At 41.8% G+C, this 24,170-nt stretch overlaps 1 protein-coding gene across 1 annotated transcript; it reads left to right on the top strand.

Moving 5' to 3' along the window:
* Window positions 1-582: 582 nt before the first annotated feature.
* Window positions 583-23,924, top strand: LOC116762170 (ADP-ribosylation factor-like protein 6-interacting protein 6). The gene is made up of 4 exons (XM_032648921.1): window positions 583-756; window positions 4,931-5,071; window positions 18,336-18,736; window positions 23,789-23,924. Exons 1-4 carry the CDS (start codon window positions 583-585, stop codon window positions 23,922-23,924), a joined length of 852 nt encoding a protein of 283 aa, XP_032504812.1.
* The last annotated feature ends 246 nt before the right edge of the window (window positions 23,925-24,170 follow it).

The raw sequence follows: 24,170 nt of genomic DNA, 5'->3' as shown, positions 1-24,170 counted from the left end.
TTGTGCCTCCAAAATTATTCTAATGCCATTCAGTTTTAATTCAGGGTGAAGATTTGGGTCAGTTGCTCATTAATCCAATCTGGCTTTTGCTTCTAGGCTACTATTATTAACTCCCTTATTCAGATGTTATTCAAATGAGTCTCTCTACGAGAGACTGCGAACTGATGCTGGCAAAACATATTGTTAGTAAATCTTCCCCAGTTTGGCAACACATTAATGATGGATCTGGCATTCTCAGTGTCAAAAACTCTATCGGCATCTGTTACAACAAAATCAAGATAAAATGAACGAGAAGAAAACAAATGGAGACAGGGAGGGGGAAAGTGCTATCAGATATTTGAAATGCTCTACAGATTCTTTGTCCCCAAAGACTCTCTCACTTTTCAACCATTGGATCAAGAATTTTGTACCACATCATGCACATAACTTTCCTGTGGAAATATACAAATGGGTAAACACATAATTATGTGGAAAAACTGGGGGTAGACAGGTGCTTTCAATATAAAGTATCTGAATGCGTCTTTGATGGATTCCTCCTTCTTTGTGACTCTCTTGTCCCTATTTATACCCCTTCCACTAGGCATGTCCTCCTCTACACCCAAATGTCCAGGAGGTCGAGCACCGTGCCTGGCCCAGCATTCAACAAGACAGCATCTTTACTTCTCCCCACTAAAGTTCATCAGCCCTGAATCTCATTCTGCCAAAACCTTATTCTATAAGTTAATCACACTTACCAGGCATTCTGACCTGACCAACGTAATTCTTCATTAACAATTTATCCTACTAAAGAAATTAACAGTAGTGTAGATTAGTCATCAAGAGCACAGATTCTGGAGCTAGACTGTGTGGGTTCAGATCCTACCACCAGCTGTGAGACCTGGGGCAAGTTTCTTGACTTTTCTTTCCCCAGTTTTTTCATCTGAAAAATGGGTAATAAAAATAGTACCTACCGGGGCTTCCCTGGTGGCGCAGTGGTTGAGAGTCTGCCTGCTGATGCAGGGAACACAGGTTCGTGCCCCGGTCCGGGAAGATCCCACGTGCCGCGGAGCGGCTGGGCCTGTGAGCCATGGCCGCTGAGCCTGCGCGTCCGGAGCCTGTGCTCCGCAACGGGAGAGGCCACAACAGTGAGAGGCCCGCGTACTGCAAAATAAATAAATAAATAAAAAGATGTTAAGAGCCATTGTCATTTCCTATAAAAAAATTACTAATATTAATATAAGGTCATATTTTAAAAAAAAATAGTACCTACCTACAGGGCTTTTAAGAGATTGGATGACTTAAAATATGCACGTTATTTAGGGCTGTGTCTGGCACATAATAAACATAATTTAATAGCTGTTATCCTTATTTATTAATTACATGTCAAGGAAATTTTATTTTAAATAGGAATTCTTGGAGATGCCAAAAATCTAAATCCAAAGAAAGACTTTCTAACTGGGAAAATACTAGAACAGCTTATGAGGCAGTTAGGAGAAAAAAATATAGACAAATATTTTAAGAACTCTCAAAATATGTCCTCCCCCTAATGTATGATAACTGCTAGGTTACAGATTATTGAGGCCCAGTGAAATGAAATAGCCTGACTAAGGACATAGAGTTAGTAAAGGACGGTGATAGAGTTTGCCGTGGTAGAGATAAGAGGTGCAGCGCCAGGGATCTGGGTCACAGGACTTCTAATGAGAGTATACGGCCCAAAGAGCTTCAACTAGCCAAACATCTCTCTCCCCAGATTCTCAAATCTATATCTCTTTCTAGGTCTGTCTTCAGCTTCTGGGTAATATATTCAGGTGCCTCCAAGATACTTCTGTTTCTGTATCCCACTGGAAAAGCATGCAACCTATGACCAAAATGACCCTTTCTCCTGAACCCCCTGCTCCAGCGCTCTCCTTAGCTCTGTGACTGGCACTGCCACCCACTCCGTTACCCAAGCCCAAATCCTAGCAGTACCAGGACACCCCTCTTTCCATTTGTGTTTTTCTCTAGTGGTGGACCTACGACCTTAATTCAGAGCGTCATTTTCTCTCACTGAAATGACAGCAGTCACATAACTGATCTTCCACTCAGTGTCACCCCCATGACCTTTTCTTACAATGTAGTCATAATTATCTCTAGAAAGTACAAATGATCATGCTAATCCACACTTGGGACTCTTCGATGGCTCCCAGTTACCTATCAGTTCCAGTTCAAATTTCAAAACTTAGCTCCCAGGCTTCTTCCTGATTTTGCAAGGGCCTAACTCTTCAGTATCCACTCCCTGTAATCTCTCAGCGGCAATCTCTGAGCTCCTTAGGTTCACATATGCTGTTCCTTCTGTCCAGGCTACGTCTTTCCTCTGGTGGTGTTCCTGTATATTTGAGGCCTGGGTCAGGTAATTCAGGAAAATATTTCACATTTTATACATAATTTCATCATATATATGCATATATATATACATATACACACGTATATATGCATATAAATATTTATGTATAAAACACCTTAGAGTTTGCACTGTTTTGCTGTTTTCAACCTTAAATTCAAATTAAAACTTAAAATGGTCTCGCGGATTTACAGAATTACAGTAACTCGAGTTCTGTTTCTTCATCTTTACAATTACTGTGCTAACATTGCTTTTTCAAATCTGCTGTTTATGCACAGGAATATTTTGCACCACTGGGGTTGGAGACAATGACTGGGTTTGAAATCAAAGGGGTTTTGCTTGGGGTGGCAAATGAATGAAGAAGTAACAACGTTTGTTTATACAGCTTTGTCAGCCTTGGATTCCCTATCTCCCGAGATAAGGATGCCTTCGCATAGGAGTTTTTTTCCTGATTTCAGGGGAACAAAAGTGGGTCAGAGTGTTCTTCTTGTACAGACTGTTTCTCAAGTAACTTTAATTCAAAATAATCAACATGGTACCTTGGCACATTTGGGGGCTGCCTGCCCCGAGCCCTGTCACTACTATAGCTAACTCCTACCAATTCTGCCATCACTACCACTTCTTCTAGAATTTCTTCTTCTAGAATTTCTCACTAGACTAGAGTCCTTGAATTATTCTGAATTAGATGCCTGATGTTTTAAACTCCTGGAATTTCTGGGCATGTGTTATGTTTACGTTACAGATGACCCTGCCCCCTTTTTAATGGTCAGTTTGCTCGTGTATCTTTTTCATTACACTGTAAACTCTACAGAAGCAGGGGCTACACACTGTTTCAGGAGTAGTCAATCACTACAAACAAATTTCCTCTTTACTGCTCTGTCAAAACCTAGCCCAAATCCTAACAAGTGTGGACTGACTTGATAGTCGCACTCCGACGCAGTATCAGGATCTACCTTTTAAAGTGTGTTCCACAAAGTCTAGTGAGGTCACCTTATGCTCACCTTTTGTGGCCCGGCCGTTCAACATGGGGGTGGACCATGGTGAGTAAATACTAATTACATCCACGTGTCTGTGGCTGAGACCCAGCGCAGCACGCTGCAGAGAGAGAAGCTTGAGGGGACAAAGTGGGGCTGGAGTGTGGGTGTGGCAGAGGGAATGAGCGGATGGAGGGCCCGGGAGCAGGCTAACAAAAAACATTTGCTCGTGTTCGTTTTCCCTACTTGGTCGGTAACATGTTGCCTCCTTTCTTCAACTGATGAAAAATTGTTCTCACTAAACCTTCAGGTAAACTGTCTCCTTCAGAAAATATTTTCAGACTTCCTGTCAACACGCCCTGTCCCTTTTAGGTATTCTCAAAGTATTATTTGCCCACATTCTGTGAAAGTACTTATCAGATTTTATTAAAATCTTCAAATTTTTTTTTTGTCAGTTTCTTCCACCAACCGTAATCTCTTTGAGATCATGGATCTATTTTTAATTTATGTTTGAATTCCAATCACCTAATTTAGCAACTGTCCATAACATATATTGAATAACATATATGCTTGTTGAATTTTATAAAGCAGAACTGAAGACCATCCACCTATAATGTTAATTGAGGTGAACCACAGAGGTGAACACTGGATAGGTAGGTGGTCCTCAAACCATCCCTTTCTTTCTCTCTCTCTCTCTCTCACCTTTCTCAATAACTCTTCTTTTGTTTGTATATCCTTCTTTTTCCATGCATCCCTATTCCATAACAGGTAACTATGTGGAACTTGGTCTTTGAGAACTTGAGTCCTTCCAAGTGAGAGACAAACAACATCCCAGAATGGATAAGCCATCTTCTAGATAATATTCCCATTTATTATGCCCCTTCCCTGAATCTAGGGTCGATGTTCTTGACTCAGGGAAGACAATGTATTCTAATTCTCTAGATTCTGTCTTGTAGAATGGCATCTTTCCTAAATTATAGCATCTCTTGTTTTCTTTCTAACAAAACTGTCTCACATAGAGAATTCACTCAAGTTTTGACCTCAGAACTTACCCCTTAAATAAACAGATCACTAGGAAAAAGTCCACCTTTCTTCAGATTTTATAAAAAATAATCCTCCTTCCTCTCGAGCCATAAAATACTTCTCAGCAAATTTAACATATCTGAGAGTTCAACTGTGTATGTGATCCTTTCTGTTCTGAGTGTGAGAAGACCCGGAAAGTTGAGATTATCATTGAGAAGTGGAAAAATTTGGGGTCTCCTGTACATTTTGGAGGTTGTAAGTTATTTGAGTCTAGATTTTCCCACCCCCAGCAAATGAAAATCATAATTCCTCACTCGCTGAGTATCATGGATAGGATCCTCTGTCTGCCATGGAAACATTCTAATGAGGTGGGCTTCTTAGACGTTTCATTACCCAGTTTGCAAACACTAAAAAAGTGTGGGTAGGCAACATTTATCTATTTTAGGTGAGCATTAGAATCCAAGATAGTGTGAAAGACAAAGGTTAAAACAGCATTGTTTAACATGTACTGAGCATCTGGAATGTTCCAGTTACTATACCACATACTTTATGGACGTTCCTCTGCATGATGTAGATAAGGAAATTGAGGCACAGAAACGTTCAGAAACTTTCCAAAGTTTACACAGCAAGTGAATTGAAATCCAGTTCCTGCCAGAGCTCACCTTCTATGCCTCCGACTCTAAAGTGCCCGCACGGTATGTCATATTTCTCCCAGGTGAGTGTAAATTTCTGAATAGTAAAGACCACGTCTTTACTCTGTTCAGTGCTAAGCCCAGGGCCTTAATGACTCTTAATTACATCTCTATATCATAAGTGAAAGAATTATAAGTGTGTTGAAGGTAAAGAGCTGACATATATTCTATTCCTTACATAGTAAAAGAAACATTCGCCTTTTTAAAAAATCAATTTTAGATTTCTTTAAGCTTGTTTAAATAAAATATTCAAAGAAAAACACATGAAAGAGGATACTCTTCATGAATGACAATTTTGGAAAGAATATTATTCTCAGAATGGAACAGCAGAAAGAACAACATAATGAAAGAACATTTTTCTTATACTTAGTAGAAGCCAAGGTTTTCACGGATTATCCCCTATAATCATTATGATAACTTTCAGATATAATTGCTACCATTAGCCTCAATTTTATAGATGGGAAATTGGGTCTCAGAGTTACTAGGTATCTTGCCGATGTATTAAGCTAGCAAGCAGTAGAGTCGGGATTGACCCTAAGGAGTCTGTCATCAGAGCCTGTGTTCTTCATCACTTGCGTTAATACAGCACAGAGAAATACCTTCCCTCTTTCGTATCGAGTATTTTAGATTTTTAAGGACTTATGATTTGTTTTATATGCTCTATAAATTATAAAAAGTAAATTCCCATGGACCTGTCTCATAAAAACAGATTCTGGCACGTGCACGTTCTCTGTTGATCGCTAGAGGGCAGTCGTCACGTTTCTAGGGCGGATTAATTCTGACTAGAAACACTGACTCCATGCAAAATAAAGTCAGGCAACCACTGTCAGTTGTGAAAGGAGAGTGTAAAACCAATTTAATTCTCCATGAATCGAACAAATAACTGTGTGACACAATGGAGACAAAAACAGAGATTCGCTACTCCGTGAGTTTGGGGGAGAGCTATGCACATGTAATAAATCTAAACAAGCAGTGTGGACAGTAACACCTGGCAGTAGAAGAAGGAACGATTCTCAGCCAAAGAAATAATATTGCATACTTATAAACTGCTTTTACAATTTTAAAGTCTTTGTTTCTACTGGATTCTCACACCTTTATACAAGTGTAATTCTCTCTGCCTCACATATAAGAGATCTGATCCTTGGAGATGAAGTGACTTGCCCCAATCGTTGGTTTGCTATTAGCATTGGTGAGATTTTCATTGGCATCTTCAAACCTCCTTTCAAACCATTGTTCTTCTTAACCTCACAGGAACTTAATATGTAATTGATAGAAATTGACCATTTCTACACCTTGGTGTTTTAGGTAATTGTTCTTTTCTCTAATTCTGTCTAGATATAGTTGGTGTATTTTTGTTGTTACTTTTTGTTGTTACTATTCAGATGGCTGAATAGATCAAATGTGTATTTTTTTTTTTTAATTTCATTTAGAAAACTGAGTTCTATGTCTCAGACCTTGTTTGCCAAGTTTCAAGAGAGAATTTTTATGGTCAAATTATAAAACCCTGAAAATAGGACTTTATAATGGAAATGCTGATACAGCCCTAACTATAGCATTGCAACTGCGTCACTATAAGATAATTGGTTTAGATAATACCCTTCTGGGATGAATGCCATTCTAAATGATTGTGCATATCCATAAATCTCAGCTAACTCAGTAATTCACAATTACAAAGATTTAAGCTTAGTACCAATAAGCAATAAACTCAGGCTACTGCTATAATAACTGTTGGTCGCTACACCCTTATTTCACAGCAGGTGGTCTGCTCCATGCTGGTTGCAGACTGAATGAAAGCAGGCAACACTTGGAAACTAATTTCTGAAGTTGATGGAAAACTCCAGAGCCATTTCAACTGGTGAAATAGTGTTATGTTTTGTGCACTTTTTTTTTCTTTTTAAATTAAATGCTCTGAGACACTTGACCTTTCTGACAAACGAAGGGCAAACACAGCTTTGCTCTCATTTCACGTCACAAATACATCTCTAGATATTTAAAATTGTCTTCAGCAAATTGATTTTTGTTCATGTCATTATTAACACAATACCCCTGGTTAAAAAGGGAGAATACCTTACTTGTCATTGAGTGGATTTCTTTGAGTCAAAAAACTGAAAGAGGGCTTTGTTTAGTCCATCCGTGTTTGACTCTAGACAAGCAGTCCAAGAAATCTTGCTCCCTTATTCCTAATCTCTTCGTTAAGAGCATCATATACTTTGTTTAAAATGTATGTTCAGGTTTCACAACTTAAAATGTTCATTTTTAAATGATGAGGTAGACATTTGGAAAAGCCTTCCTTCCCAGAAAGAAATAGTTTCACGCAGCTATTGATGGGATTCAGTCCTCCTGGTTTTAGAATCTGACGCTTTTCTTGAATATTGATGAAGTGTTTTTCTGAATTATTATAAAGTATATTAAAAATCTTTATTAATATCAGCGGTTTAGGTTACTTAAGAGTTTGGTCTAGGTTTGTATGAATGCTACCTTTTTTTTCTTTCTTTTTTTTTTAATACTTCCTTATCTAGAACCGAACCTTACACAGAATAGTCACCAAATCAATTCTTTTCTTTTTCTTACTTTGAAGAAAATGGGGTACATTTAAAGGAGAAAGTGGTATTCAAGATAAAAGAAATAGAGAGATGATTGTTGAAGACAAAATCTGATGACAATGATTGAAAATAGTAAAGAACATAGGTAAAAACACTAAATGAACAATAATATTGAATTTGAAATAAAAATAAATGATTTAAGCATCATGGATTCCTATGAAACAATACGTATAGTGTGAAATGGTTTCACAGAAACTTCAGTTGAAAAAGGTATTTTCTTTAGCTAGGGTTTTTCACTTCAAAAATAAACTATAATGTATTTTAATCAATTTGAATATAAAAAAGTATCAAATAAATTATATAATACCTATATTCTTGGATAGGGAAGCATATTTTATTTCATTTTTTAATTTATTGAAGTATAGTTGACTTATTTTATTTTCTTTCTTTTTTATTCACTGAAATATGGTTGACATGGCTTTTTTTTTTTTTAATTTGTTACCAGCGCTTTGAATACAATAAGCATAGTAAAATCTAACAAATGGAACCTTACAGACTTTTGTGCAACATATGTTTAAAAAACACTCTTCAGGAGGTTTCCAAACTGAGCTTTGACAGTTCATTGATTTTCCTGTTGTTGTCTTATGAAGTCACACATTTACTCACATTACACTGAGATGTACAAAAATAATATATTTTCTTTCTATTTCACATAATAAATCTCATGATAGCCATTCCCCTGGATAATGCAGAACTCCATTCCCTGTCCATCCCTTGGGGCACTGGGCCTCAGACAGTAATTCAGAATGTCCCTCTAAGTAAATGTATAGTGTTTCAGAGTGGCACTCATTTCCCCACCTCAACTCCAAGATCACATCTGAATGTATGGAGGGAGGGGCCTCATGTGACCATATTTTGCATTTTAACTTTACTACTGGTGAACTTGCGGTTTATTCTTTCTCAGCTCATTTGGGGGCCAAGTCCTCCCACTTATGAGGACCACCCTCAAGTCTCACCGGCATTGTAGACCCTCTGAGATATAACTGCAACTTCCATTTAATTAGGCTCTGGCAAGTCACTGAATTCAAAATCGACTTGCTCCTACGAGTACCATCTTTTCTGCCAACATCTGTCAAGACTCTCAGCTACCTTCTGTGTGTCCCTTCCCACATTTCCAAGTGCAAATGGAAAGTTCTGAGTCTCATGGAAGCTGAGATGCTTGGGGAGGTCTATGTCAAGTTTCTCCTTTGCCTAGCTAAGTGTATATGCCATTATTTTTCTCTGATCATGGTTGACCCCAGGTTGGTACAAGACTAGCCTTAGTGGAATCTCTTTGTTAAGTGTGTAAGTGGGGCTAAAGCTTCTATGCTACTGATCATTTCATCAGTCCATCTTTCCCATGTTCTCTCTGCTCATGTTGGGAGCTCTGAAGAGAAGCCTGTGCCACAGGCACTTCTCCCCTAACTTCCCTTCTCTTGTTCAACTTCTTTCCACATTTTTCTGAGGCTGGAGGGAATTGTCTTGTCTCTTTCTCCTTTTTCCTGGATGTGATACTTCTGTATATTACATTCTTCTCCTTCCTTACGTGGAAGACACTGTACCCATTCCCAGGGGCTATAATGGTAAATTGATTGCATAGGGCTTACTGTTAAGGAAAGAGAATAAAAGTTGGTTTGTTTTTAACTCCTTTATTTTCAGCCTCTCACCTGTAATTTCTTGTCATATCAGAGCACCTAGTGCTTATTCCCTAGTACACTTGGGTATGATCATAATCATTATTCAGATATTGAAATGCTGTTTTACTTGTTGGTAAACAGCCACAGAAGGTGTCTAGTATAATAATCAGCATAGCGATGCACAATATTTTTTTTTAATTTTTAGAGGTTTTTGAGCATGGAAGAGGCATTAGACTTCTTTCTAGCCAATTCCTTCACTTTCAAGGGGAACACTGAGATGTATAGAGGACTAATATTTTTTTTAACATTTTGTGTTCTGGGGATCCCGTATTTCAATAGGACTGTGAAGATAAAATTATGCTATAACTAAAAAGAAAATATACTTTTCACCAAGGCTTTTCGTTCTTCCCCTGAAAGCACTAAAGATTAAGTGAAAAAATAAAAGGTTTTGATGAGCATCCTCCTTGTACAAACATGGAGAAGCCATTTCCTTAACCCCAAGTGACATAGTTAAGGGAAAGAAAAAAGAAGGTGATCATGTCCTGGTTCTTCTTCTACCCTGAACATTCTGGGACCTTATGTTGGTGAACAGCTCCACTCCACATGCTTTTGTGACCATGACCAAGAGGAGTTACATCAGTGACTGAAGGAACGGGAGGATTCTCAGATAAGTATTAGCTGCACACAGAAATGTTCCAACACTGCCGTATTCTATACCCAGTTTTTTTCACTCCTGGCATAAATATTAATGGATTTTTAAGTCAGGAAATGTTTAATGACCAAGAGTTTCAAGCCAAGTCATATTTTCTGTCTTCCTCCGTGTTTTTGTGACCTCATTGCTTTGATTTTCTTTCCCCCACTTTTGTCTCACACAGAGACATAACTTTCATTATTCTCACTATGTAATAAAATTTTATCACTAATCTAATGACTGTCACTACTTAGAATATCAGCGGAGCATAGATTTGGATCAAAGGGCATGTGGCATTTTAGTGAACAGTTTATTCTGAAATAGCCTTGTGGTTGGGTTGAAATGTTAAGTTGTTCAGTAAGAACTATGCCTCTTTAATTAGTTTTGTTATCTGTGCTTGATATTACAGAGTGTTCTTGTGGGTAGAGCCTTGGAGATTTCACTTTATACTTGGCATGCGCATAGTTTCCAATTTGGAGATCACAGAAAAGCATTGTCACTTCAAAGTCACCTAAATTACACTTCTTTCTGCTGTATCAATTCTATGCAATTTCCTTCACCTTGAGTTTATTTCTCATTTGGTTACTTTCCTCTGACTTATCTTACCATTGCAAAATCTCCCTTTCTTTTCTCCAGATGACACTATTATCCGTTCAAGCATTTATCCAAATAGAGTTCTTTCTTCCCCATTTGCACATTCCATGAAGTTTTATAGAAGTCATGAGTATCTTCTCATCATTTGAAATTTGTTCTCGCCATCACTTAATACACACATTGTATTCTTTATTGTCTGTTGCCTTGAAAACACTCTCATCTCCATCCAAATCTCAAAATCTGGGTCATACTTATTTTTCTACTTTTTTTTCTGCCATCAACCTAAGAGGCTAGCAAAACTTGGGTATCATCTATTCCTTGAGAAGGTCCTTGAGAAAGACATTCTTGGATTGTAAAACTAGGAAGAGACTGAGAGAATATTTACATCTCAAAAACAAACCCAATTTATATTGCAACTTTGCTCAAGCAAATGCTTTAAGGAAAAGGAGGTCAGCGGCCTGCTGACAGGGAATAAAACCTATCCACAGTTTAGCCAAGGTGAGAAGAACAGTAAGATTATCTTGATCAAGAGTCTTTTGTGCAGGAATAACATGACCTCTTTGTTTGCTATGCCAAAAGTAAATCTGGTATCATATGCTTTTTGTCTCTTGGGGGAGGAGGTGTCTAAATAATGTCCTCAGATAAGGAGTGTTTACAATGTCTGAACAGTGTGGTGAGTTACTGGAAGGGAAAGGACCCTTACCCCATCGTTTTCTCTCAGCAGCCTAATAGTGTTCGCATATGAAATCGTTCACCATGAAATCCTTTACTAAATTCATCAATATCTTTGGTAAAAATAGGAATGCAAGAGATTTCTGTGTATTAATTTTGTATCCTGCAACGTTACCAAATTCATTGATGAGTAGTTTTCTGGTAACATATTTAGGATTTTCTACCTGTAGTGTCATGTCATCTGCAAACAGTGACAGTTTTACTTCTTCTTTTCCAATTTGGATTCCTTTTATTTCCTTTTCTTCTCTGATTGCCATGGCCAGGACTTCCAAAACTATGTTGAATAAAAGTGGCGAGAGTGCACATCCTTGTCTTGTTCCTGATCTTAGAGGAAATGCTTTCAGTTTTTCACCATTGAGAATGTGTTTCCTGTGGGCTTGTTGTATATGGCCTTTATTGTGTTGAGGTAGATTCCTCTATGCCCACTTTCTGGAGAGTTTTTATCATAAATGAGTGTTGAATTTTGTCAAAACCTTTTTCTGCATCTATTGAGATGATTATATGGTTTTTTTCTTCAGTTTGTTCATGTGATTTGTGGAAGGAATTTGGATGGTCCCCCAAAGGTCCTGTAGTCTAGTAATTTTCAAAATAGGTTTTCTGTAGGAGCCAAGATTACTGCAAAACTGTTTCCAGACAACCACAGGGATAGGAAGATTTAGAGACCTATTTTTTCTTCTCCTGAAGCTTGATTTTTATAAATCAAGGTTATATACACAATTTCATTTCAAAGAAATTCAATTTCATTTCAAAAAAATTTACAAAGTTTGAAAATTGCCCCAAAATTTTCAACTCCATACCTTATAGCTGAGAGAAAAATGATACGACTTGACCAAAGTCTAGTGGTTATGACTATATATTTGGGGTTAAACATACCAGGGTAAAAATTCTAGTCCTTTGACTTACTATTTGATTTTGGGCAAGTTATTTACCCTCTCTTAATCTATAAAATGTAAAAAAATAATATCTACCTTATAAGGTTGTTGTAGATACCAAATTGTAACTCTCAAAGCACAGTCCCTGATTCATAGTAAGCTTTCAAGAAATGGTAGTGATTATGAGGATTTGGACAATAATTACCTTTTATGTCACAGAACCTAAATTATGGATTGTGCTTGCCATCTTGAGCAGGGAAAAAAGAATGAGTGTTACAGAGTTTAAAATAATAAGCTCAACTTTACTTCTGGGGTCAACCTTAAATGCACAATCAGGTTAAAAGGAAATTTCCATGTTTTTCATGGAGTAAGACCTAGCTCATAAAGCCGCCTACTGAATCAGAACTAACATTTCCTTTTTGCCATTGTTCCCTTTCCAATTTGGAAAATGTGGGTTCAAAAACAGTCATTCTCATTGGCTTCAGTCCTTGAATAAAGGAGTAATCTCATATTTGTTATTTCTTTGTAATGGAACAGGAGGACAAAATCAATGAAATGTTCTCTGTTCTTAGTATCAGGAGTTCTGGTAACAAAAAGATGTTTTAACTGATTTGCTTATGGGTTTGGTGACCCACATTAATAATCATTGCTATTCATAGCAAAATTAAATTATTTATATTGTTTACTGTATGATTTGAGCAAGACCAGATACATGAATTTTACTTAGCGACAGGCTGAAATACTACCCTCATGTCAACTGATAGGGAAATTCTTGATTCCTTCTTGCCCAGCAAGAGCATGAGTGAGTCCCTGGGACAGGCCTCCAAGGGAGGGTTCTTGGCAGGATATTTTTTCATAGATGGTATCTCGGTTTTGGACAAAAGTAGTGGAATAGTTTGGGCCCCACAGTTCAACAAGAAGCAATTTGTTAAAATTTGAAATTTTCCATGTCTCTTTTTATTGGTATCCTTTTACAGTTGCTTTCTTAGTTTGGATTTACTATTCTCCTCTTACTTCTTTCCCATAAACTTTTTGGAAAATTTGAAAATTCGTTTTTATGGTGATTAAAAATAATAAAGTAATTTAGGGATAAGGGCAAACTTAATTGGGGAAATTTTGCTCCTGAAGAGGACATTCTCAGGATCCAAAGGGAAGTAATTCCCCATGTTTCTCAACCAGTAGAGAGCAAATACATTTTGTGCATTTTTATATCCAAGGTGGTATGGTTTTTGATAAACGGAAATATTGTGGATCCCAAATCACTAATTGTAGTAATAATTTACTTCTCTATAATTTAATAAGGAGAATTAAAAAGTTTAGAGAAAATGAAGCATAATAACCTTATTAATGTACTCAATATACTAGTTTTTGCCTTAATTTCCACCATCTGGGCTTTTCTTATTAGATCCACAAAATCCCTAGTCCAGAAATGTTGATATAAAATCTTCAATGTTGAACTTTGTGCTACAGGGAAAATATATTCAGAAGACATATAAGAACTATTTTCATATAACTGTAATGGCATTTATTCCATTGATTGTCATATATTTCTTTTCATGTATTTTAAAAAATAATTTGAGTTTCTCAAGGCAGTAATAAGGTCTTCTTATCTGTTTTCCTAAATATCTGGAATTTCTACAAGATGATCATAAATTTGTGGTCAGTGGATCCAAACATTCCTAAATTATCCAGTTGTCTGTGATTTAAAATTCTTTATATTTGTAAAACAAAAACAATTTAAATGATATGTATTATGTACAAACAATATATGTTGAAAGGAATCATCTATTTCTGCTTTGTGACATAGATTCTGTAGAATGTGTTTAACATGTTGGACTTTCAGAGTGAAAGATTGAAATGATGCTTTATGGAGTCTTGGTTGATGTCAACTGGAGATAGTGACTGAGTTGCCAAGAGAGAGGTTTGTGATGGTCCCAGGAGTAAATCATAAAGAAAGGACCTGTGATCTTACTAAAAAATAAGGTTCCTGGTGAGTTATATCATTACGGGAGACAGTTTAAGGACTTGGTCAAATTCTTTGTTCTCAGTCTAGGCTGGCTATCCAGAAAGACAAGGTAGATAGGATATTAAAGTATAATGATCTGGATCCTTGAGAAACAATGAGGTACTGTGTGTGTTGTGCAGTAACAGTGGATTTTCCACTTACACTGAATGATAGATTTGGCTATAATACGTTTCATGATTTACTTTGAGAATTCTCATTTTTAAAAAAATTGACGTTTTCAACTGATTGATTTAGAGCCTAAAAGCATTTGAACAGTTCTATTACTGCAGGTCCAATTACATAGCAATTAATATTAATCAGATAATGAAATGAATATGGCCTTTGGAGTTACTGATACCTGGGTTCAGATTTGGTTTCTGCCACCTATTGGCTATATAAATGGATTAGGTTATTTACGTTCCTTCAGCATCAATTTCTGCATCTGTGAATTAAGTGTAGTAAGTCTATTTCATAATATTATCATGAGGATTACTGATATGTAAATATGCAAAATGCCTAATATAGACTACAATATATATTATGCCCTTCTTAAATATTGTAATTACTTTTACATTGTACTGGAACATCTTAAAAAGAAAGTAACTTCTGGTGTCTCATTTTGGAGGAAAAAACTCTTCTTTGACAACTGCTGTAGGAGACAATGGATGCAGTATTTACCCTGTTGGATTTCATGTGCTTGGGTTGTGTACCCTCCTTTGTAAACCATTGTACTTATAACTCTTAGGTTGGATTAGCAGCCAAGGGATGTGTCTTGATGGAGATCATTGGATGTGCTCTTTTGACATATTTCAGGCTACTTGAGATAGAAAAAGTATTTTCCTTGAATATGCAAGAACACTGTAGAAACACACACCCAAGAAAATAATTCCAATCACCTTAGAAACAAATAAGACAAGCAAACAAATAAAACTCTAGGGACTTTTGATTTAGCAGCAGTTTAGAACTTCAATAGTTTACTAATTGAACTCAAACTCCATTCCTTAATAGCATAGGTGAAACCAAGTGCTCTAACAGTTAAGTCTATCTTTGAGTAAAACAACCAAATTTGGGAATATAATATTACCTTCATATTATCATGTTATCATGATTTATGTGTCCCTCATGTCACCTGCTTTTGAAAAACATATGTGAAAACCTTCATGACATTTTCAGTATCTTCAGAAACCTAAGAGACTTGTGTATGTTCATGGTTTCATCTAAACGTTGAAAAATTTGCAATTCCTTCTTGCACATAAATATGAATTTTTATATGATGCAATAGCTGTTATCTAGAGAACATATACTTGTTGTTTTTGTTACTAGTGGAAATACGCTAATTTGGAATTGACACTTGAATAATGCTATTCTTTTCCTCATACTGGTGTTTGACAGCTGTCATCTTCTGTTATTTGTAAATTCCAATTAAGGCGACATACGTGCTTCACACCCCTCATGTAGGACGGTGTAATTTGAGGGTACATTTTTAAGTCGGTGAGATAATGTCTTTTCCCTCCGGCATCAAAAGCAATAAATAACATCTCTCTAAATATTACAAATAAAGAGACATCATTAATTTATACAGTGGAACAGTGATAACACATGGCCTAAAATACATGGCAATGTAACACGGGTTTGACTTTTTTCCTATAAGGCCTAGTTATCCAAAGTAACAGAGATTTTATGCTAACATAAGTAAGTTTACTGAAATCAGAGGGCATCGGTATATACTGGGTTACCAGTACCATCAACTCCATCCCAGTTGGGTCCTATATAGTAAGATTCTAGGGGAAGAGGGAAGAACACTGTTCACATACCTTCTTTGTGAATGCTTGGTAATTCACCATTGCTTTTACTTTGTGAGTCTTCCTCCTTCAGTGACCCATTTAAAAATGCAATCATTTCTTGAAGAGGTGAAACAGCAAGTCTTCTATACTTGATATGGATGATTTTGTTAGTTGGTACATGTTGTGCTAATGGAGACTTGAGTGCTTTGTAAAGGAGGGGACTCCTAAGAAAACACAAAGAAATGCTAAGCAATTTCACCCTTCTTCAAAGTGTGTCCAAGGCTGGCCATGCATAGCATCACTAGTAGAGCAACCTCTTCTTCCCTGAGAGCCTCACATCTGTGTGTGTGTTCAAAGAATCCCTCTTAACCCAGTGCCTGCTAGGGTTCTCTTCATTCTTCCCATCAAAGAGGGTACTAAAGATAAAAGCAAGAGAGTAATTTAAACAACATGAACTGATTTTCCCATTTTTGAATCCTAAAGTCAAAAAATTTAACTGTTTGGGGCTTCCCTGATGGCGCAGTGGTTGGGAGTCCGTCTGCCGATGCAAAGGACACGAGTTCGTGCCTCGGTCCGGGAAGATCCCACGTGCCGCGGAGCGGCTGGGCCCGTGAGCCATGGCCGCTGAGCCTGCGCGTCCAGAGCCTGTGCTCCACACGGGAGAGGCCACAACAGTGAGAGGCCCGCGTACCGCAAATAAAATAAAATAAAATAAAAATACTCTCCTGAGTAAACATATTTTACAAGCACTATTCCAATCACACGAAATGAATCCCAACTCTCTGATCTTCACTTATTTCTTCAGCTCAAGATGCAACTACGCCTATTGGATATCTCTTATGAAAATTCCTTAAACTCAACACCATCAGCATAATTCCTCCTCTCTCGTTCTCACCCCCATAAACTGACTTCTCCTATATTGTTTATGATCATTGTTAGCATCACCTAAAGGACAGGACTACTTCCTTATCATCTCCATCTATAAGTACATTTATTCCAGTTCGTAAGTACTTGGGATTGACGTGTACACACTGCTATATTTAAAAATGAATAACCGACAAGGACCTGCTGTATAACACAGGGAGCTCTGCACAATATTTTGTAACAACCTAATTGGGAAAAGAATTTGAAAAAGAATAGTGACATGTATATGTATAGCTAAAACACTCTGCTGTACACCTGAAACTAACACAACATTGTTAATCGACTATACTCCAACATAAAACAAAAAGTTCAAAAAAAAACATACTACTTGAAACTGCTCTTTCAATTCTTGCCAACACAGACTTGCTCAAGCCCTCATGGTTAGCCCTTGCCTGTCCCATGTCCATGGCACGTACCCACAGTGATGTTTGCCTTTCAGGCTAGTCCCTACTCAAGTCACAGAAAGGCTCAGTGGGAGTCAAGTCAGTCACTATGGGCTAAGCACTAGGGGTGTGATGCTGAATGGAGGGAAACATAGTTTCTATAAATGTTGTAACTATTAAATACATATTTATTAGTATGACATGTGCTAAAATAGAAGAAATCTAGCTTCTAAATGTACCTTGAAGTAAGGGATTCCGGAAAGACTGCATTAAGAAAATGGCATTTAAACTAGGATCAGAGGAGTGAGGAAAAGGTAAGTAGGATGTTACCCGTATAGGTGAAAAGCCAGGCAGGTTGAGACGGAAAATTATTATGGGTGTTTCTGGTAAATGTAGTAGGTAAATGTGTAAAGTCCTGAGGTGGAAAAGAGCAAAGACACAGTACAAGAAACAGAAAAAATTCAATGTGGTTGCCGAGGAAAGGAAGAGTAGTATAGAAAAAATATGAAGGTGGAAGCCTGGGTGAGCCAAGGCCATGAATGGTTAAGGGAAATGTATGAGAATTTAAGAGAAAAAAATACAGGAATCTAAGCAAAAGGGATCTTTGTGACTACTGTGTGGGGAATGGAAGATCAAGGGTGTGTACTTCTAGATAAATCCAGAGGCTGTTGGAGAATTACAAATGAGAGATGACGTTACTTAGAGCAGATTCCTGCAATGGATATGAGAGGAACTGGATGGATGTTAGCTGCACATGGGTGGCAGAATCTACACGAGTTGGGGTCGATGTTATGTGAAAATTAAGAGAAAATAGCACAGAACTACAATGGATAGTGCAAGAGTCCCTCCTTCTCTCCACCAGGTAAAAGCCTAGCTTGCTCACACTAGGTTTCTAATGTTCCTCGGTGATCTATTTAAGATTCTAGAAAGCTATTCAAGTATCATATTGGAGGTTGACTGTCAAACGCAACTTTGTGCGGGAAGTTCATTTAAAGTGACTTCAGAAAACTCCACCACCTTCCCCCGGGGAAGGGAAGACAACTGTGTCCCAGCTTCCCGAGCTTAGACAGCCTCACCCCGTAGGGGGTGGGACAGTGGGAGGCTGCCACCTTCACCCACGGCCCGAGTCACGGAGACAGTTGGGGTGAGGGTGAAGTCGACGAGGAGGAGGTATGCAACCGAGTGGCCCGTGACCTGCGGGTGGAGTTCTCGGCCGGGGCGTCATCGGAACCTAGAAAGGACTCGCTACTCTGGCCAGATGGGGACGGGTCTCCCGCCCTGCCGGATAAACGCAATGGCATTTTCTCCGCGGATGCGGGCGGCAGAGCCCAAGCCCGGCGCTGGCCAGTCCAGGTTCTCTCAGTTCTCTGTTCACTGCTGTTAGCCATCCTCCTCGCCTTCCTTCTCGCCATCACCTACCTGATCGTAAAAGAGTTACATGCTGAAAATTTGAAGAACGAAGATGATGTACACACTGGACTGTTAGGATTCTGGACTCTACTTATAATATCCCTAACTGCTGGATTCTCCTGCTGCAGCTTTTCTTGGACAGTGACTTATTTTGATTCTTTTGAACTGTAAGGCCAGCAGGTCCGGGGAAGGGCCCAGGGAGCCAGACAGAACCCCCGCCAAAGTGGCTGATGCAACCGACACCTGACGTTGCCACACCACTCGGCCCCGGTCTTCCCGCTTCCCGAGGGGCGGAACCAACGGCTCTGAGGCTGATGCAACCGACACCTGACATTGCCACAACACCCGAGAGATTACCAAAAAAGGGCTGCTTCACACAGCAAGCACCTCCCCTGCGTCCGCCCCTATAAATTTTGTTCGTGCCTGCACCGGGGCGCGACTTCTCTGGCCCCTTTCTCTCGGACCAGTGAACCTCGCCCGGGAGCGTTCCCAAATAAAGCTTGTTTAAGCTCTTCTCTGTTTTTGGTGCCATTCCTTACATTTGGTGCCGAAACCCGGGAGGGGTACCCAGCCCCACAAATTACCGCGGGACCACCCCTCCCGACCGGGGACCTCCGCTCACCCACCCGATCCGGCAGAAGCAGGGTAAGTCCCTCCTTCGTTCCCCTCGACCCCCGGGGTCTCTACCCACCGGACTCCCTGTCCTTAACCGCGGCCGCGTCAGGGACTCCTCCGTCTTCCCTCCGAGCCTCGGGTGATTGTGGAGACGTCCCAACAGCCTGACTGCTCTCCAATCCGCCGTGACCAGATATTGAGACCAGAGACGTCTCTCTCTTTCTCTGTTCACCTGGGGACAGACCGGAGGTCATGGGTACTTCAGAATCCAAACCAGATCCTAAGACACTCCTGGGGTGTCTCCTGGCCAACTTTACAAAACTCGGCTTTTCTCAAGACCGCCGCTGCCGCAGGCGGCTCATATTCTATTCCACCGAGGCCTGGCCACAGTACCCTCTAGACAATTAATCTAAATGGCCTCCTGAATGGACTTTCGATTTCAATGTTCTCCGCGATTTAGAGAACTACTGCCGCAGGACGGGTAAATGGTCCGAGGTCCCCTACGTCCAGGCCTGGTATTTACACTCCCGCCCTTCCCTCTGCGTCGATTGTTCCACTTCCCAGATCCTTCTTGCCTAACAGACATCGCCTACATCCAAGCCCCTAATTTACTTTGACGATGACCCCTCTCCACTCACCGACCCACCCGAATCTCTCGCCTCTCCCCCCTCCAGAGCTCCTCTCCAACCCCCACCCTACCCTGGACCGGCCCCTCTCCCTCCTGAGCCCACCCCAGCGCCCCCCACCACTCCCCCGCTTCCCCCCGGCAACCTCCCCCTTGGCCCCCCCTTCCCCCGCTTCTTCTCCCTCCGTCTCTCTCTCATCACCCCCTCTCCTCGTCAGTCAGCTCACACACCCGCTCTCACCGCCACGACTCCCAGGACCCAAAACTTCTCTGTCCCTTAAGAGAGGTGGCCAGAGCGGAAGGATTAGTTAGAGTTCATGTTCCCTTTTCCCTCCAAGATCTCTCTCAAATAGAAAAGCTATTAGACTCCTTTTCTGCCAGCTCCTCCCGCTACATCAAAGAATTTCGCTACCTCTCTCAAGCTTACGATCTAACCTGGCACGACATCTTTGTGATCCTATCTTCTACTCTGACCCCCGACGAGAGGGAAAGAATTCAAACTGCTGCCCGAAACAACGCAGGTCAGGTCCACCTCACTGATTATGCCCGTCGGAGCCACTGCCGTTCCTGGCACCGATATGGGCTGGAGTTAGCAGGACGGCCAAGACGGTCGCCACAAACGCGATCTAATGATCCAATGCCTCTTGGCTGGTATGCAGGCTGCCTCCCGCAAGATTGTCAACTTCGAAAAGCCAAAAGAGATAACCCAAAAGCCCAATGAAAATCCAGCCGTTTTTCTCAACCGTCTTACAGAGGCTCTCTCTACACCTGCTTGGACCCTGACACCCCGGCAGGCGCAACAGTCTTGGCCACCCACTTTATCACCCAATCAGCCCCTGATATCAGGAAAAAACTTAAGCGGGCAGAGGACGGCCCCCAGACTCCCATCCGAGACCTGGTAAAAAATGGCCTTTAAAGTCTATAATGCCCGTGAGGATTTGGCAGAATCCAGCCGACAGGTTCGGATGCACCAAAAGGTGGCCCTCCAAACCCAAGCCCTCGTAGCCACCCTGCGGCCGGCCATCTCCCATGGACACCATCCATGGGACCTGCCGAAGGCAACCCCACCAGGTGCCTGCTTCAAGTGCGGAAAAGAGGGGCACTGGGCTCGCCAATGTCCCAATCCCCGGCCTCCTTCCAAGCCCTGCCCTGGCTGCGGGCTAAGAGGCCATTGGAAAAGTGACTGCCCTATGGCTGGCCCTCCCTCAGCGCCTCCACGTGGAAGGTGGACCGACCCGACGGCTCCACCACTCGAACTCCTGGGACTGGCTGACGACTGACAACACCCGGACTCGAAGACCCCCATCACCCTCGCCGAGCCCAGGGTAACGCTACAGGTAGCGGGTAAGTCCATCTCATTCCTGGTGGACACGGGGGCTACCTATTCGGTCTTGCCTACATATTCCGGGCCAGTTTTTCCTTCCCAGATCTCGGTTATGGGCATCGACGGTAAGCCATCCTTCCCGCTCCAGACCGGCCCCCTCTCATGTTACATCGAGAGGCTCCCTTTTACTCATTCTTTCTTAGTCATACCGTCCTGCCCGGTTCCTCTGCTAGGTGGTGATGTTCTCTTCCAACTAGGGGCCCCTCTCCAACTGGCCAGACTTGATCCCAAGGCCCCCTCCTCGGTCTGGCAGCGGAGCCCTCTCCCTCCTCTCTTCCTCCTCCCATTTTCCCCAACCGGATAGACCCCCAGGTCTGGGATACATGGAGGCCCATAATAGCGACACACCACCCCCCTGTCCTATTCCGTCTTAAAGACCCCTCCAAGTTTCCATCCAGGCCCCAATTCCCCATCTCTGAAACTCATCTAAGGGGCTTACAACCTATTATCACCAGACTCTTAGACCAGGGGCTCCTCATCCCCACGGACTCTCCCTGCAACACCTCCATCCTGCCTGTCCGCAAGGCCTCAGGAGATTACCGCCTGGTCCAGGACCTCCGACTGATCAATGAGGCGATAATTCCCCTCCACCCAGTTGTGCCAAACCCATACACTTTGCTCTCCCACATTCCCTTGTCCACCACCCATTTTACGGTCCTCGATCTCAAAGACGCCTTCTTTTCTATCCCCCTACACCCTGATTCCTACTTCTTTTTTGCTTTCACCTGGACAGATCCGGATACCCAGGCTTCCCGCCAGCTTACCTGGACGGTTCTTCCCCAGGGCTTCCACGATAGCCCCCACCTCTTTGGCCAGGCTCTGGTGCGGGACCTCGCTTCCTGCCCTCTCACCCCCAGTATAGTCCTCCAATACGTGGATGACCTCCTCCTCTGTAGCCCATCTCTCAGCCTCTCAGAACAGCACACTGCTGACCTCGATTATCTCGGCTCTCGCGGCTATCGGGTCTCTCCAGCCAAGGCCCAACTGTCTACACCCTCAGTAACCTACCTGGGAATCCACCTTACCCCCACAACAAACAGCCTGACAGCCGACCGCACCCAGGCCATCCACGACCTCCAACCTCCAGAGACAGCTGACCAGATTCTCTCCTTTCTGGGCCTGATAGGATTTTTCCGACACTGGATACCTAACATTGCTCTTCTTGCTAAACCCCTATATTTGGCTGCTAAAGAAACCCCCCAAGGACCCCTTACTTCTCCCTCCACTGTTCGACGGGCCTTTCTCACCCTCAGAGATTTAGAAAAAAAGAACCTCACAGTTTGCTATGGCAGCCGCCCAAACTTAACGAATGATGCACTCCCTTGCAACTCATCTCTCCCTGTAACTACGCCAATGGGGGCCCCACCAGGCTTGTTCTTTTGGTGTAATGGCTCCCTTAGAAAAGAGGTCAACTCTTCCTCCCCCTTCCCATGTATCCCTGTCACCCTTGTTCCACAACTCACATTATGTGGCCAAGCCGAATTTCTCTCTTACCACACAACTTTTTGGCCGACAAAAATGGGCCATCTTTCTCCCTATGGTCGCAGGCATTTCCCTCGCCTCCTCTCTCATCGCTGCGGGCATCGGGGGAGGAGCCCTAACACACAGTGTCTCAACATCCCGCGACCTAGAACAGAAACTCCAGCTAGCCATCGAGGCCTCTGCCACCTCCATCACCTCCCTCCAGCGCCAGATCACGTCAGTAGCCCGAGTTGCCCTCCAAAATCGACGCGCCCTGGACCTTCTGACAGCCGACAAAGGAGGTACCTGCCTCTTCCTACAGGAAGAGTGCTGCTACTACATCAACGAGACAGAGGTCGTTGAAGACAACGTGGATGCTCTCCGGCGCTTAAAAGAACTACTCCAACGCAGGCAGCGACAATCCACCTCCCCCATCCCCGATTGGTGGCGGTCCACCCTCTATACCTGGCTAACACCAATCCTAGGCCCCTTAATCCTTATCTGCATCCTATTCATGCTTGCCCCCTGTTTCCTCAGGTTTCTCCGCAGCTGCATACAAGAAGTCTCTCGGGTGGCGGTAAATCAGATGCTCCTCCACCCATATACCTTACTACCCACAGAACCCCCCGCGGCCGCCCTCCCCTAACCTCCGGACCGCTGGCCGCCCGACTCCCTTCCGGCGCCCCCGTACAGCAGGAGGTAGCCAGAGACCAAACGTCGCCCCATTACAGCAAAGAAGTCGGGATGTAAGGCCAGCAGGTCCGGGGAAGGGCCCAGGGAGCCAGACGGAACCCCCGCCAAAGTGGCTGATGCAACCGACACCTGACATTGCCACAACACCCGAGAGATTACCAAAAAAGGGCTGCTTCACACAGCAAGCACCTCCCCTGCGTCCGCCCCTATAAATTTTTTTCGTGCCTGCACCCGGGCGCGACTTCTCTGGCCCCTTTCTCTAGGACCAGTGAACCTCGCCCGGGAGCGTTCCCAAATAAAGCTTGTTTAAGCTCTCCTCCGTTTTTGGTGCCGTTCCTTACATGAACCAGGAATGTTTCCTCCTACTCCTCTTTCACCTGCCAGGTTCAAGAAACTGACTGGACATTCTTTCCACGTGGGCTATAGTATGGCAATTTTGAATGGCATTGTAACTGCTCTTAGTGTAGCTCGGTGCCTCATGTAAACCCACACAGAAGCAATATTCTTGACAAAACTTAGTCATGATTGCTTTGTAATAACAGGGAAGAACATCATTGCCTACTCAGAAGACCAAGAAACCTGCTCCTCATTATGTGGTTCAGATACGTGTCATATCATCATCATTATGGCGGACCTCCTAAGCATCGTTCTAGAGCCTAGGCATTGGGAATATCTAAGTATTAAGTTTCAAGTAATGCTTAAAAGTGTAAGATGTTTACCTCATCTTTTT

Source organism: Phocoena sinus, chromosome 11, assembly GCF_008692025.1.
Source record: "Phocoena sinus isolate mPhoSin1 chromosome 11, mPhoSin1.pri, whole genome shotgun sequence".
NCBI classification, from domain to species: Eukaryota; Metazoa; Chordata; class Mammalia; order Artiodactyla; family Phocoenidae; genus Phocoena; species Phocoena sinus.
The sequence above is the reverse complement of the archived record's forward strand: the minus strand, read 5'-3'. Positions and strand labels throughout refer to the sequence as shown.